Source organism: Cryptomeria japonica, chromosome 8 (genome assembly GCF_030272615.1).
Source record: "Cryptomeria japonica chromosome 8, Sugi_1.0, whole genome shotgun sequence".
NCBI classification, from domain to species: Eukaryota; Viridiplantae; Streptophyta; class Pinopsida; order Cupressales; family Cupressaceae; genus Cryptomeria; species Cryptomeria japonica.
Genome location: NC_081412.1, coordinates 510,931,253 through 510,944,288, shown reverse-complemented (window position 1 = coordinate 510,944,288; position 13,036 = coordinate 510,931,253). Strand labels below are relative to the sequence as shown.

Genomic DNA, 13,036 nt, shown 5'->3' with positions numbered 1-13,036 from the left:
GTGTTACTCTTGCTACACGGTCCAAACTATTCTCTTTGAGGACCCTCCTGTCGTGACTGCATTAGTACATCTGATTCTTGGTTACTAAATAATGTTCTTTCATTGTCACAACCATTTTTCACAAGCTTTTGATTAAATTCAATTCCTAAGCACAACCTTAGTAACCAAACCACCTCTTTACAAGCAATTGTAGAAGCCATGTGCCTTAATTACTGTATAAATAGATAAATCACAGATTATCTCTTTCTCATCCAATTCTTAACTCGACCAAATAAAAAAAAATCCACTAGAAACACCTTTGATGTGTATTTATAGGGTCTTTAAATTGAATATGTTGCCATTCTCAAGCAAATGCAAATGAAAAATCATAATATCAATTATTGAAATGCTAAAGATAGAGGCCATTTAAATGAAAAAAGTACTTGCAACGGGTAAAATTGAAAAAAACTTGTATCAAATATGGAGAAAAATTAAAAAATCCTACTTAAACTAAAAGTTCAAATAGTATGACATGAATTGATGAAATCAAGAACAGGTGAGCTTTAACAACCTAATAAAGTCCCCTAACCAATTGTAGAATATATTTTCTTAAGAGTTTTATTACTCTCTAATCATTTTTATAATTCATAAGTATTTTGGTTCACAAATCAAATTGGTACAAATAATCATTCTCTTTTAACTAAGAATTAAAGATTGAGAGATACTCATTTCATCAAATCAAAATAATATGACTATTTAAACTCTTTATTTTGAAGGGGAAGAAAAGGTGAGAAAGTGGGGTTTCTTTATGTCATTGCTTTGAAATAGCAAGCAACTGTCATATATGAATATTACAAAACATAATAGCTGGAATCTTGTTGCTATATTTCGTAAAATTTAGACACAATCAAATTAACCAAATAAAGATTACAATCTTATTTGATGTTAAATGAGAGATATAGAAACTACACACCATTCGAGGAAACATATAAGCTATAATTTCAGTAAATCAAATATCAATTCAATACATTGGCTCAAAAAAGGAAAACAAACGTGCCCACATAAAAGGCCTATCGACTAAAAATGCACATATGAAAGCACTACTATATAATAGAGGTCTTTAAGACATTAATTTAACAAAAGATTACTTTTGTCTTAAATATATACGTTATATTTAACTTATATTTTTTATTATTTAATTGTCTCGAATATAAAAAAAAACTTTTGTATACTCGTTTTTTTTTTTTTAAAAGCCCTTTTTCAATTTCTTGGATCACTGAACTCAGCTGTCTCTGCTCCCGCGACGGCAGCGGCTTCATGCTCGGCATGCATTATCAATGGCGGGAAGGAATAGTATGGGTTTTATTTTACCTGTAAACTCCGCCCATATTTTCCCATCGGCTTCATTAACAGGACACAATTTGTGTAGGGGTTTTCCAGTGGATGACAAAGACATAATTGGAATCTCCATTTTCGCCCTTCGTGCCAAGCATATTCTCCAGATATGGTTTTCCAGGGGTTTAGGGATCTTGAACAGGTTTTTTATTTCCGTACATCAGCTTTGGTGCCATAGCCCCAGGGTCGAATCGAGGTTAGTACGTTTCAAATCCATGTTTTCAAATAAAACTCTTGATTTTCTGAATAGATGCTTACAGGATCCAATTCGTGTAGGGGTTTTCTAGTCTACAATTTCCATTTTCGCCCTTTGTGCCAAGCACATTCTCCAGATCTGTTTTTTCAGAGGTTTAGAGATCTTGAACAGGTTCAGCAGCGGCGCCAGAGCCCTAGGGTCAAATCCAGGTAGGTACATTTGAACTATACCAAATAAGCTACGGGCTAATGCAGCCACTTTTACCGCCCACCCACCCAACCTCTCCCCCAACCCACCCTGCACGGAAGCTCCACAGGAATACAGAATCACCATCTCTCTTCTCTTGGTTGGAGCACACTTTATTTTTGGTATAAAGGCTTTTGGTGGGGGAAACCTGTTCTCGCAGCTGTAGCTCCGCAAGCCTTTCTCGTAGCAGAGATAGGTAAGCAGGCCCCCCTCTTCCCAATGGGTAATTGAAAGTCGCCTTTCCCATAGCGGTACTTTATTCGCATAGACTCCAGCTTGTAATGCACATACCCATGATTGAGGTAGACATAGCAACGCATGATAAGCATACCCAGCCAGGTAGGCATACTATGTATTCGTAGACCAACAGTGTTGTTTTCCCTCTATGCAGCATCCATAAAATTCAACGAGATTGGAATGCTACACTATATCCTAAATTGACTTTACTATGTGAGAATAGATGTGGTGATCTGTGTCATTTTGTTTTGGTGCTTTAAAAATGAGGAGAATTGCATGGCCAAATAGTCGAGATTCCATGAGCCAGACAAAAATCTTTAGAAAATATCTCGTAAGATATAGAGCTGTAAAGGTAAACATGGTTAGTAGTTGCTGCGGTTCTATAATTACATGTTACATGTTTTAACACTTTCCTTATCCTAAATTCATCTCCATCTAGAAAGAATTAAGCATTTTTCTGTGCCTTCTGAAACTGAAAACAACAGAGCCATGAAAAGATGAGCTACGCATATGATTGAGACTTTGTTCAGCCATAACCAATATAGCTACCCATCACCAATAGATTTAAGGTTCAGTAGTTAGTCTAAAACAACAGAACATGGACAAAGATGACAAAGGTTTTTGAACAATTTAGCAGTTCCTGTTGCTATAAGATGTCTGTAAAATATTTGTGAATAATGTATGTGAAACAACTTTTGACTTCTATAAATTGCAGTCAAGCTTGATTTTATTCCATCAAAAAGTTCATGATAAATATCAGAATGTTTAGCAGTCCTCTTTAAATCTACCCTCACAAAATTGAACTCAAATTACTTCAATTTTAAGAGTTTGCCACTGGTACTATTTTTTGAATTTATTAGGTTTTCTATTAAAATTTTCAAAAACTAGGTAAATGGAAAATGTTGGCCATTGCAATTTCTCTCCAATGCATCCTGGCCTAAGTAATGTTAACTATGAACCTGCCATGACAACAAAAGCATTAGACTGTCTAACAAATCTTTTTCGGACTTATGACAACATATAAACTACAGATCACTTGTTATCAGTTTCCCTTTCCTTCATCAAATCAATTCTCTCCCTCAGCTTATGTTCTCCACTAAGTATTGTCTGCTTCAAGGCAGACTATTTAACCCATAACTTCGTACCAAAGCTATTATTCCCATTCTTATGATTTTCTTATGAGAGCACATTTGAGCCCTGAACCTGACCAGCTCAAAGTCAGAGAAATGCAAAATCTGCATTACCTATGCTAGTTTCAACAAATAGTTTTTAACCTATCCTTGTTAGTTGTTTCTATACCTGTCTTCATTTTCACCAATTCGATTTTACCCATCCTTGTTTCCATCAAATGGGTTTAAATTTTCCAACCAGAAACTGTAAGATTACTTTGATTGTAATTTACCACTTGCAGGAAATGCACATATCCTATTGGCAAAACTGATAGATGTTACCAAGGTACAGAGAACCAAAGCCTAGAAATATTACCAACATGGACCTACAATATTCCCAATATGCCTAGCCACTGATTAATTGGCTTATTGATGTTACTGGCAAAAGCAATAGAACAGTGCTTACCCTCAATACGTTCCTGAATATATTGCACATTAGCAAGGTCAATCTCTTGAGCTGGCAACAGAATTCGCTTGCCCATTTGGTTCTCAACACTATAATATATTCTACAAATATCTAAACTACAGGATTACAAAACAGAATCAATACCCACATCAAGGATTACCTGTAATAACAATAATAAAAAAACCCAGTAACTTGTGCTTGTGTTATCTCTGATCAAATTTTCAAACTCCAGACAACAGAAGGAAAAGATATAAAATCAATTCTCTGGGTACATTACCACTGGTGTTCTCTTTCCCAAGTGGATATCACCAAATTGTTTTATCTAGTTGTCAAAAGATATATTATGACTCTGATGAGTTTTCTGGTTATTGATTTTGATAACAGCTGCTGGATACAAAAAAATTATTTGGCTCTAATATGAAGATAAAATAGAGCACAACATATAGAGCAGGTTATACACGTTGAAAGAATCGAGTAATTACAGAACAATTGATCTTTTAAAATGGTAATTCTTAACTTGTAAAATCTCTTGGCTAGGGATAGATATCATCTAGGTCCATGACTTTTTTTCCCCAATTTAACGAACACGACTCTTCTGTCATACTTAGAAATTAAAGGTGGTTGTGGACGGAGATACTGTTTTGTCAATTCTTTGGAAATAAGGAGAATAATGGGCTGATAGTAGAAATATTTCTTACACATCAATTATTGTGAATTTCTTGAATCTCTCCCATAGTCAACATTCAAAAAATGTATAGCTATTGTAATACATTTGTTTAACATAGTAAAAGAGAATTTCATACAACCTCAAGAAGTTAGAACAATTCAAATTGAAAACAACAATTGTCGATTGACAATCTACAGTAAACCTTATAAATAGCTTGAGTTGGGTTTTAGTGGAAAGTGCCTATGAGCCTATGATACTTCCCATTTTAGTGATTTCATCACTGAATGGTTCTACCAGCAGTCTTGAATTTTGCTCAGAGGAAGTGGGGACAGTGGGTGTCAGAAATCAGAGAGCCAATGAAGAAGAAGAGGATATGGTTGGGCTCATTTCCCACACTGGAGATGGATACTTCTGCACATGATGCAACTTCTTTATCCTTAAGAGGCGTGTCTACCGGTTTCAATTTTCCTGAATTGGCTCACTTCCTTCCACTCCCTGCAACTTCCTCTGCTACAGATATTCAGGTTGCTGCTGTCCAAACTGCAAATTGTTATTCATTTACAAAAAAAACTGAAACCTAAAATTGTTTTTCATTTGTGTGGTTTGACTCTAACCTCTTGCCCAAATGGACTGGAATGTCTTATGCCATGATTCCTACCTGTAGGAATGGCTTCTTTTGTGGATAGGCACATTTCATTGCTACTCTGTATAACTGAAGTTTCCTGTATCTAGACGGAATACTCCAGAGATAGAACTTGTAATGAAATAAATAAATAGGTAGTGGCATTGTGTATAGTATGTATCACTGACCTGCAGCACATTTTATTCTAAATGAGGAAGAAACCCACAATTTTTAGCTGTCTGATATGAGGACCTAACTATAGGATCTGCTTTTAAAATTACAACACCAAGTTTTTCTAATGGAAATTATAAGAAAATTCATTACCATAGCTTACGTGTATCTTGCTAATAAACAACATAGAAATACTATATGAAATGAAGGACCTGTATCATTGATTTTTTTTTTTACATATACAAACAGAAAGTACTTGGGTTAATGATGTCATAGAGACACTGTAATACAGCCTCTCTTTTGTATCGCTGGGCATAATATGCAGAGGTTGTACTAGGTGAAACAGGAAACTATTCCTTCATTGCACGGTAGTTACACTGCATACACTCAACCACTCAAAATATTAACATAGACAGGATAAACAACACACACAACTTAATATAATATAGATTGTCCATAAGAATGAGTAAGAAACTGCATACAATGTTTATGACCTCTCACATTATTATGTGTATTTGAATTTAGTTTAATTCTATTTGCAGTGTTTGTGAATTGTTTGATGTGTGTGCTTGGTAAAGGGATTGGTTTAATAATGTGTCGAATGATCATTACTTAGACTGTCTGACAAAGAGATAATAGGTGTGAATTACACAAGATTGGAATCCATTAGACTATTATTACTGTTTACCTAAGAGACATCATATGTACAGTGATTTATTGTCCTGAGCTATAGGAGTAAATTTGTTACATTCAACAAGGACACTGCAAGCGGATGAAAATTGAAGTAGTCATTTCATTTCTAAAAGATAGCTACCTATTATGTAACACATTTTTCACTGTATGCGTGTTTGTTTGATGGTAGATTTTACATTCCTGCAGGTTGTTTCATATTTTCCTTTCTAGAGAAAGAGAATTCAAAACTTTCAAATTTACCAGGTGTCATTGAATCACTTAATGAATTGCCAGATTAATTTATTTCGTGTTGTTATGTGTTATTTATGTGTTATTATTGATTCAGCATTGTCCATTGGATTTTCATATGAATTAAGCTCTCAAATTCTTCAGTATAATTTCCCACTTAGTACTAAGGTGAATATCACTTGGAATGCATTGCCTTACCTGCATATTGTGTAGGTTTCATATGGCTTCTTTCATTCCATCCCTATTATTGAGATATTAAGGCTACAGAAATCCTTCCTGTTATCAAGAGGTCTTTCGGCCATTTACAATTCTTAGCAACTTGAACCTAGTTGACAAATAAGTGTAATGGCTGTTCCTGAATTATGGCTTTAAAATTATGCATTTGTATGTAAAGAGGCAATGCCTTTGTTTGATTGCTGTATCTTATTTAATTCTTATACTCCTGCGGTATCCCTGGATGCCATTTCTGTTTGTATCCAACCATTGCAAGGCCATAGATAGAAAGGATTCAACAAACATAAATAGAAAGGATTCAGCAAACATAAATGGCAATAGGACAAAGTATAACAGCTGTCAACAAACATTCTCAAAAATAGTAAATTCACATACCCAATGTATAGCATGCCAATGATTGCCAGTAGGATGACAAGAAGCACAAGCGTAGCAAGTTGTGCTTCTATGCCCACTAATGCTGACAACACGAGCAAGCTTCTAGATGTTCTAAAAACATCTCCATGAACAAGCTTCCAACCTGACTCTTCACTAACATCCCTCTCCTATACAAGGAAAGCCCACAAGATCAAAATTAAAAACAAAAATTAAATTATCAAAGGAAACAAGCCCACAATCTTAAATCAAAATCACATTATTTAATCTCACATACAGCATCACGCAGGCACCCAAAGATTAATGACTCTAGTTTCTAGATGCTACGGCAGCAGATTTCTAAATCCTAGAGTACGATAGAGATACACCAAAAGCTCAAAACCTGCAGGCAAATTCAGAAACATAGAAAAGAAAACACTTGAAGCACATTACAGGTACATGTAATCACTTACCAAACTTTCTAAATCATCATCCTCTTGAACATATTTTGCATAGTCATTTCTCAGAGTTCGCAGCAAGATCATTGATACTAAACCAGTGCGAAAAATAACCATCATGAATGAATTGAAGATGGAGAACTAATGGATCTGTTTACAGAAAAACAATGAAAAGTAAGCAAACTTGACTTTCCTATTTCAGAGACAAGACAAACTTTGTGGTATAAAATGAATCAATGATCCTCTCTTTGCAAGAGGACCACCATGGTTTATTTTCATTAAGACTTTAATTTGTCCTAAAGCATAGTATATTAAAATATTTTAGCAAGTAGCATTACAAGACTGGGAGAGGTAAGGTAAATAACAATGGTAAATATATATGCCTTTGTTGTTAACTTCACTCAATCGATACAATTTGAAATCCTCCATTTTAACTGGTGTTCAAAGAAAGGATAGTCTAAATATACATCAAATCACCTAGCAAACGTTACATTTGTCTCAACCGACTTTACTGAATAAGTAGGCTCCAATGACTTTCCAGCAGTAAGTGGAGTAGAATTTACCCGAGTGAGGTTGAAATGAATTATCTGCAATTTAAATTACATGTGGGAGCTTAGCATAGACTTCAATAGTCACGTTATCTGTATGCTATGATATTCTTCTTAGGAAGCCCTCGAAAATTGCATTACATTTCACTTGCCTTTGGAAGGAGAACGCAGTTAACTGAATGGTACATCTTAAGGCCCATGCAAATTGCACAGGAAACCGAATATTGCAGAACAAGGTTGTCCTCCAGTAGAGAGATCTAACATATGTTCTAGGTCTTGAAATGTTTTGCTAGATATGCATTGGCAATCTATTAAGATGGTAGGCTGTATCATGTCTTCATATATAAATTCAGCTAGAGGGATGATAATAGATAGCACATGTATGTGACTTCTTGGCAAACACCACCTCCAGTACACCATGAATAATGTAACCTCATATCCATCCAGTGCCATAGATGCTTCTAGGACCTAGCCACTAGAACAACATTCCATTAAATACAACAATCTTTACACAAGAACACATGTATAAGATGACAACTCTTAATTTGTTTGTCATTGGTATTTGCTTTAGCTAGTGTTCAATAAATTATTGAATAACAAGGGGTATATTTGGTGAAATTTATAGTATTTGTTTCATTACTATATTTCACCGTTCCACTTATTACAAGACTTCAGCATAGTAGCTGCAGCTTGTTCTTTAGCGTGGAGTATCGTGTCTAAGACACACGGGATCACTGAAAATTTTAACCAATACACGTTATAAGAAACTATATGGCAGATTAAAGAATGCTAAGTGGAACAATTTTGCACCAAAGAAAATCGAACACGATCTTGAGGCTTTCCGAACATTATTCTTTTCCTTGCGTATGGGTGCAGTCCCTTTTACAATTATTCATCATATTCCTTCTGCCAAGTCCATGTTTATTAACATCACTTCTAAGGGGATTCTACGGTGTAATCATAAAACGCTTAATTTCTTAGTCAGTTTCCCAATTTAATAGGATAGAAATTCTTGTAAAAAGTTCTTTGAATCCTTTCTATTTAGAAATGCCTACTCTTCCTTTTAGTAGTTAGATGGTTTCTCCACCGAATAAAGAGCATGGCCCTTTATATTGAGATGTGTAAAAGAAAACATTAATTAAAGCTTAATTTTTTAATTCCTTTCATAAAAATTTGAGCATGTGATTGCCCTTCAAAATCATTGTTTAACTAGTTTTGCCTCGAATTTAAAAGGATTTCAGTTAGATTCCTTTACACTAGCTTTTGCCATTGTCTATCTTGGACACTTATGCAAAATAAATTTGCATAAAATGCAAGCACCAAACTATCAATATTCAAAACCAGCAGCAACAATTTTCATATTTAATGAGGGCAAAGTATCAAGATGCAAGCACCAAACTATTAACTCTTTGCTATTTCTCCTAATTTTTCAGGAATTTGAATATTGAAGCTGAGAACAATCAACAACAATAGTGTTTGAATTTTGAAGCAACATCGTACTTTAGAAATGACTCCTTAATTGCCTTTAATTAAAAAACATTTGATACAATACTTTATTTTTGTAAACATAAAACCTTCCCAGCTGAACTACTAAACTCAAAATTTCATTCTAAATATAAAAATACTTGACATGGTAATTTTGATACCTCTTTCATATAAAAGTATTTGACATGGTAATTTTGATACCTCTTTCATGACTGTTGCATATTAAAACTAGACATGTTTAATAATGCTTTTTGATATCTACTTGCATTTGTAGACATAAGGATGTAGTACTACTCTTACATTAACGATAAGAGTGTTTGACCTCTTTTCTGATGTCTTATCACTGATAATTATTTACCTCTTTTTTTTGTCTTATCACTAATAATTATTTCAAGACAATTTTTGTTAAAGCCTTTTATACTCGGCAAATCAAAATTATATCCTCAAATGGCAAATTGGGCTATAATAATTTTGTTGTAGATCCAGTGCTAGGCATGGTCTGTGCGAAAGTATTTCTGGATGAACATATAATGCATTATCTTCCAATATGTGCCAATCCAAAGAGTTTTGGAAATGTTCGTTGCAGTCTATTGCCATGCTTTTTAAAATTGTATAATGGTCTATATTTATTGAATGCAAATTAGAGGATGCTATGTTTTTGTTTCAACCATATGAAATGATCAAGCTTATACAATTGATTGAAAGTGGATTGTTGCTCAATATTTTTTCCTAAATTGGGTTTCCAGGATAAATGTCTTGCGGTATATCATTTGTGTTATGTCTTTCATTCACTTGTTTATGTCACGGTTACATGTTAAATAACCATCTAGAGCAGAATTGGATATGGATAATATAAACATGTTCTTTATTCCCCAAGATACTTAGAAATCAGTAAAAGAGTTGCCAGTACATCATAATTTTGTAGCATCTTGTTCAATTAAGCACAGTCGATCATAAGATTTTGTGTTGAAAGATCATGCAACTTAATATTAATGTCATTTATCGATTAGTGCTTACCATTTTAATTTTAATGACTTCAGAAAGTCAATACTATTCATATCAGATTTATTGTTATTGCAAACATTCTAAACATTCTAATTGAACATGAAAAGGTGTTCTATAGCAAGAGCTAGCAAAGACCAATAGCTTGCTAGTTTCCAGCGAATGGCAGGGACTCATGCTGTATTAGAGTGATGCAACTCTTGTTCTTTAAAGGGTGCTAGCTCAATGGAAGAGTTTACAAGCAGGAGGATGGTGGTTCAATTCCATCGTGCCCTAACATGAATTGATACTGTAGTATATATTTAACAATATTGATTTATCTGAATAGTGAGCTATTTTTTAAAATTCATTGTTTTATATTATCTCTAGAGACAAAAGTAGTATTCTGTCCAATGAGAATATTTTTGTTGTCTTAAGAAAGACAATAAGCTGGGTTAAAGACAATAAGCTGGGTTAAAGACATATCTCTCTTTATAGAGACAAAAATACAATTGTCTCTCAAGAGACAATAATACGGGTGTTTTTTATTGTTTTTATGAAAACAATTTTTTAAGACAATAATTTAAGACAGCTTAAAGACAATACACAAGTTTTATTTTATCTCAGGTTAAGACAATACTCTTCATTTCCTGGTCAAAGATGAAAATTTCATGCTGAACGAAGAAAATCTGGTAGGGCGGCCCACAATACCACCTTATTTCTCTATTTTGGATTGACTATCATTCTTTCATTGACATATTCACTAGTGTCATGATTACTCCACTTTGCTTGGCGGCCAAGTTTGGGATCGAGATATAAAATCACCATTAGGATGCCTATTTACATTGAATGAGCCAGAAAATTCTGCTAGTCTCTCGCAAGGGCATTATGACCTCCTCGTTACAGTCTCCTCTTGAAGCTGATCTCCCTGTGATTGACATCTCACAATTTCCCCAGAAAATTGAAGGAGACCATCTTCAGCATCATCCGGAGGTTGTCAAACTCGGAAAAGCTTGTGAAGAATGGGGAATTTTCAGGCTGGTGAATCATGGAGTTCCACAAGATCTTCTGCAAAACGTTTTGTCCGTGAGCAAGGATTTGATGTCAATGCCCATGGAGGTTAAAGACAGAGTCACAACTTCTGATCCCCCAAAGAGCTACATGCGTAAACCCGGTATTCCGATTCCTTTTGAGACATTTTGCTTCCTTGACATACCCAATCCAGATTCAATCCTTGAAATGTCTCGAAAGATATGGCCCGAGGAAGGAAACTTAAAATTCTGGTATGTTATCGGCGTCTTGTTTTCATTTCACAATTATTTTTTTACCACAAATGTCTCGTAATCGAAAGTAAATAGCCTGTACAGTGTCTTTTTTTGGAATGATGAGAACCCAGGTCCCCTGTAATAAGCCCTTCCTTTTGGTTAGAAATAACTAGTGTTTAAAATTCTGATACTATTCTCACCAGTGAAATTCTGGTACTATTATATTACAGTGAAGCGATAGGTGCTTTCAGTTCATATCTGTCAGATCTTGCTCAGAGGATAATCAAACTCATTCTTGTTAGCCTGGGTCTGGACGCTGAGAGTTTCTATCACTCTGATTTCGAGAAATGTAAAGCCTTGTTGCGGATAAACGGGTATTCATCTCATGGAAAGTCTAATGGGGAGGAAGCTCTGATAGCTCACGCAGATCGGGGTTGCCTGACAATTCTTCGCAACGATGAAGAGGAAGGGCTTCAAGTACGATCGAAAGAAGGGAAATGGATCAATATCAAGCCTTCACCACACTCCCTTATTGTCAATCTAGGGATCTGCTTTAATGTGCAAATTAATCCTTTGTTTCTCCTCTGTTATTATAGCTTCTATATTTTTTGTTGTGCACTTGTTAAAGATTATTTGATTGCAGGCATGGAGCAATGATAGGTACATGTGTGCAGTTCACCGCGTGATTTGTAAAGGGTGGGAGAATCGTTTATCGGTTCCCCTTTTTTTAAGTTTTGCAGATGATGCCCAGATCGCGGCACCAGACACGCTTTTGAACAAAGATAATCCACGACGATTCAAGCCTTTTATTTTCTCTGAATTACAGTCAGAATTGCGGAAAGAATTTGAGAAACTGTAAAGTAGATAGAGAAAAAGTCAAAGTGATGGAACGATTGGGTGGCGTATAACGTTTTGCTACATTTGTACCAGCTCTAGTGTTTTCTTTATATTATACTTTAGAACAAATGCTGTCTCTTACACGTTACCTCTTACTGTAGTAATAATGATGTAGCATTGCCTATAGAACCATTGTAATCCCACAAATGTGTTGGGGATAAATAACATAATAAAGAAAGAAACAAAATTTTGTATCCTTTTTCGATAATTTTTGGTTGTGTTTATGAGATGTGGGTATTACATCAGAAGTTATAAAAACTGGACGTTAAAATGTTGTCAAAATAGTTATGTTTTCATTTGAACATTCAAATTTTGGTATGCTAAGATAACTTCATTTAGTAAGGAAAGCTAGCTCAGACATTTGAAAGGTGTAGATAATAGGAAGGTATGCAGCCCTTTTAGTGGGGATAAGAAATGTTAGTGCAAGATTTCATGTTGATTTTTGTGCTGCTTCTGAATTTGATTGTGAAGTCTTTTTTTCGTGTTATTTTTTAATGGTTTTTAATTTTTTTTATTTTCATATTGAAGAGGTGTTTGGTAGTAGCTATTCTTTTTACAAAATGACAACTTAAGTTGTTATAAAATATCTTAGTATGTCATTTTGTAAGGAGAATAGCTATTGCCAAGTTTGTTGAGTGATTTCTTCATTTTTGTACAAGTGTTTAACCTATTTTAATTGACCTAACCTAATTTTCTCACTTTTTTCTTAGATGCTCACAAATAGCGATCATAACTGTTTTACCTTTTGCATATGCATATTTTTTTGTATCTTTTCATTTGTCAATCTTGCATTTATTAGATATGTATA

The 13,036-nt window shown here is 34.5% G+C and overlaps 2 protein-coding genes across 3 annotated transcripts; one reads left to right on the top strand and one right to left on the bottom strand.

Moving 5' to 3' along the window:
- Positions 1 to 1,243: 1,243 nt before the first annotated feature.
- On the top strand, positions 1,244 to 12,452 carry LOC131057178 (probable 2-oxoglutarate-dependent dioxygenase AOP1). 2 transcript variants are annotated; one of them, XM_057991364.1, is made up of 5 exons: positions 1,244 to 1,570; positions 1,651 to 1,779; positions 10,198 to 11,349; positions 11,562 to 11,889; positions 11,975 to 12,452. In XM_057991364.1, exons 3-5 carry the CDS (start codon positions 10,916 to 10,918, stop codon positions 12,188 to 12,190), a joined length of 978 nt encoding a protein of 325 aa, XP_057847347.1. In that variant the 5' UTR covers positions 1,244 to 1,570; positions 1,651 to 1,779; positions 10,198 to 10,915; the 3' UTR covers positions 12,191 to 12,452. The 2 variants fall into 2 exon arrangements, with proteins under 2 accessions (XP_057847347.1, XP_057847348.1); XM_057991365.1 differs by lacking the exon at positions 1,651 to 1,779.
- On the bottom strand, positions 6,444 to 7,188 carry LOC131857756 (transmembrane 9 superfamily member 1-like). The gene is made up of 2 exons (XM_059210472.1): positions 7,068 to 7,188; positions 6,444 to 6,785 (listed from the first exon to the last, which is right to left on the bottom strand). The coding sequence occupies exons 1-2, from the start codon at positions 7,170 to 7,172 to the stop codon at positions 6,444 to 6,446; spliced, it is 447 nt and encodes a 148-aa protein (XP_059066455.1). The 5' UTR covers positions 7,173 to 7,188.
- Positions 12,453 to 13,036: the final 584 nt, after the last annotated feature.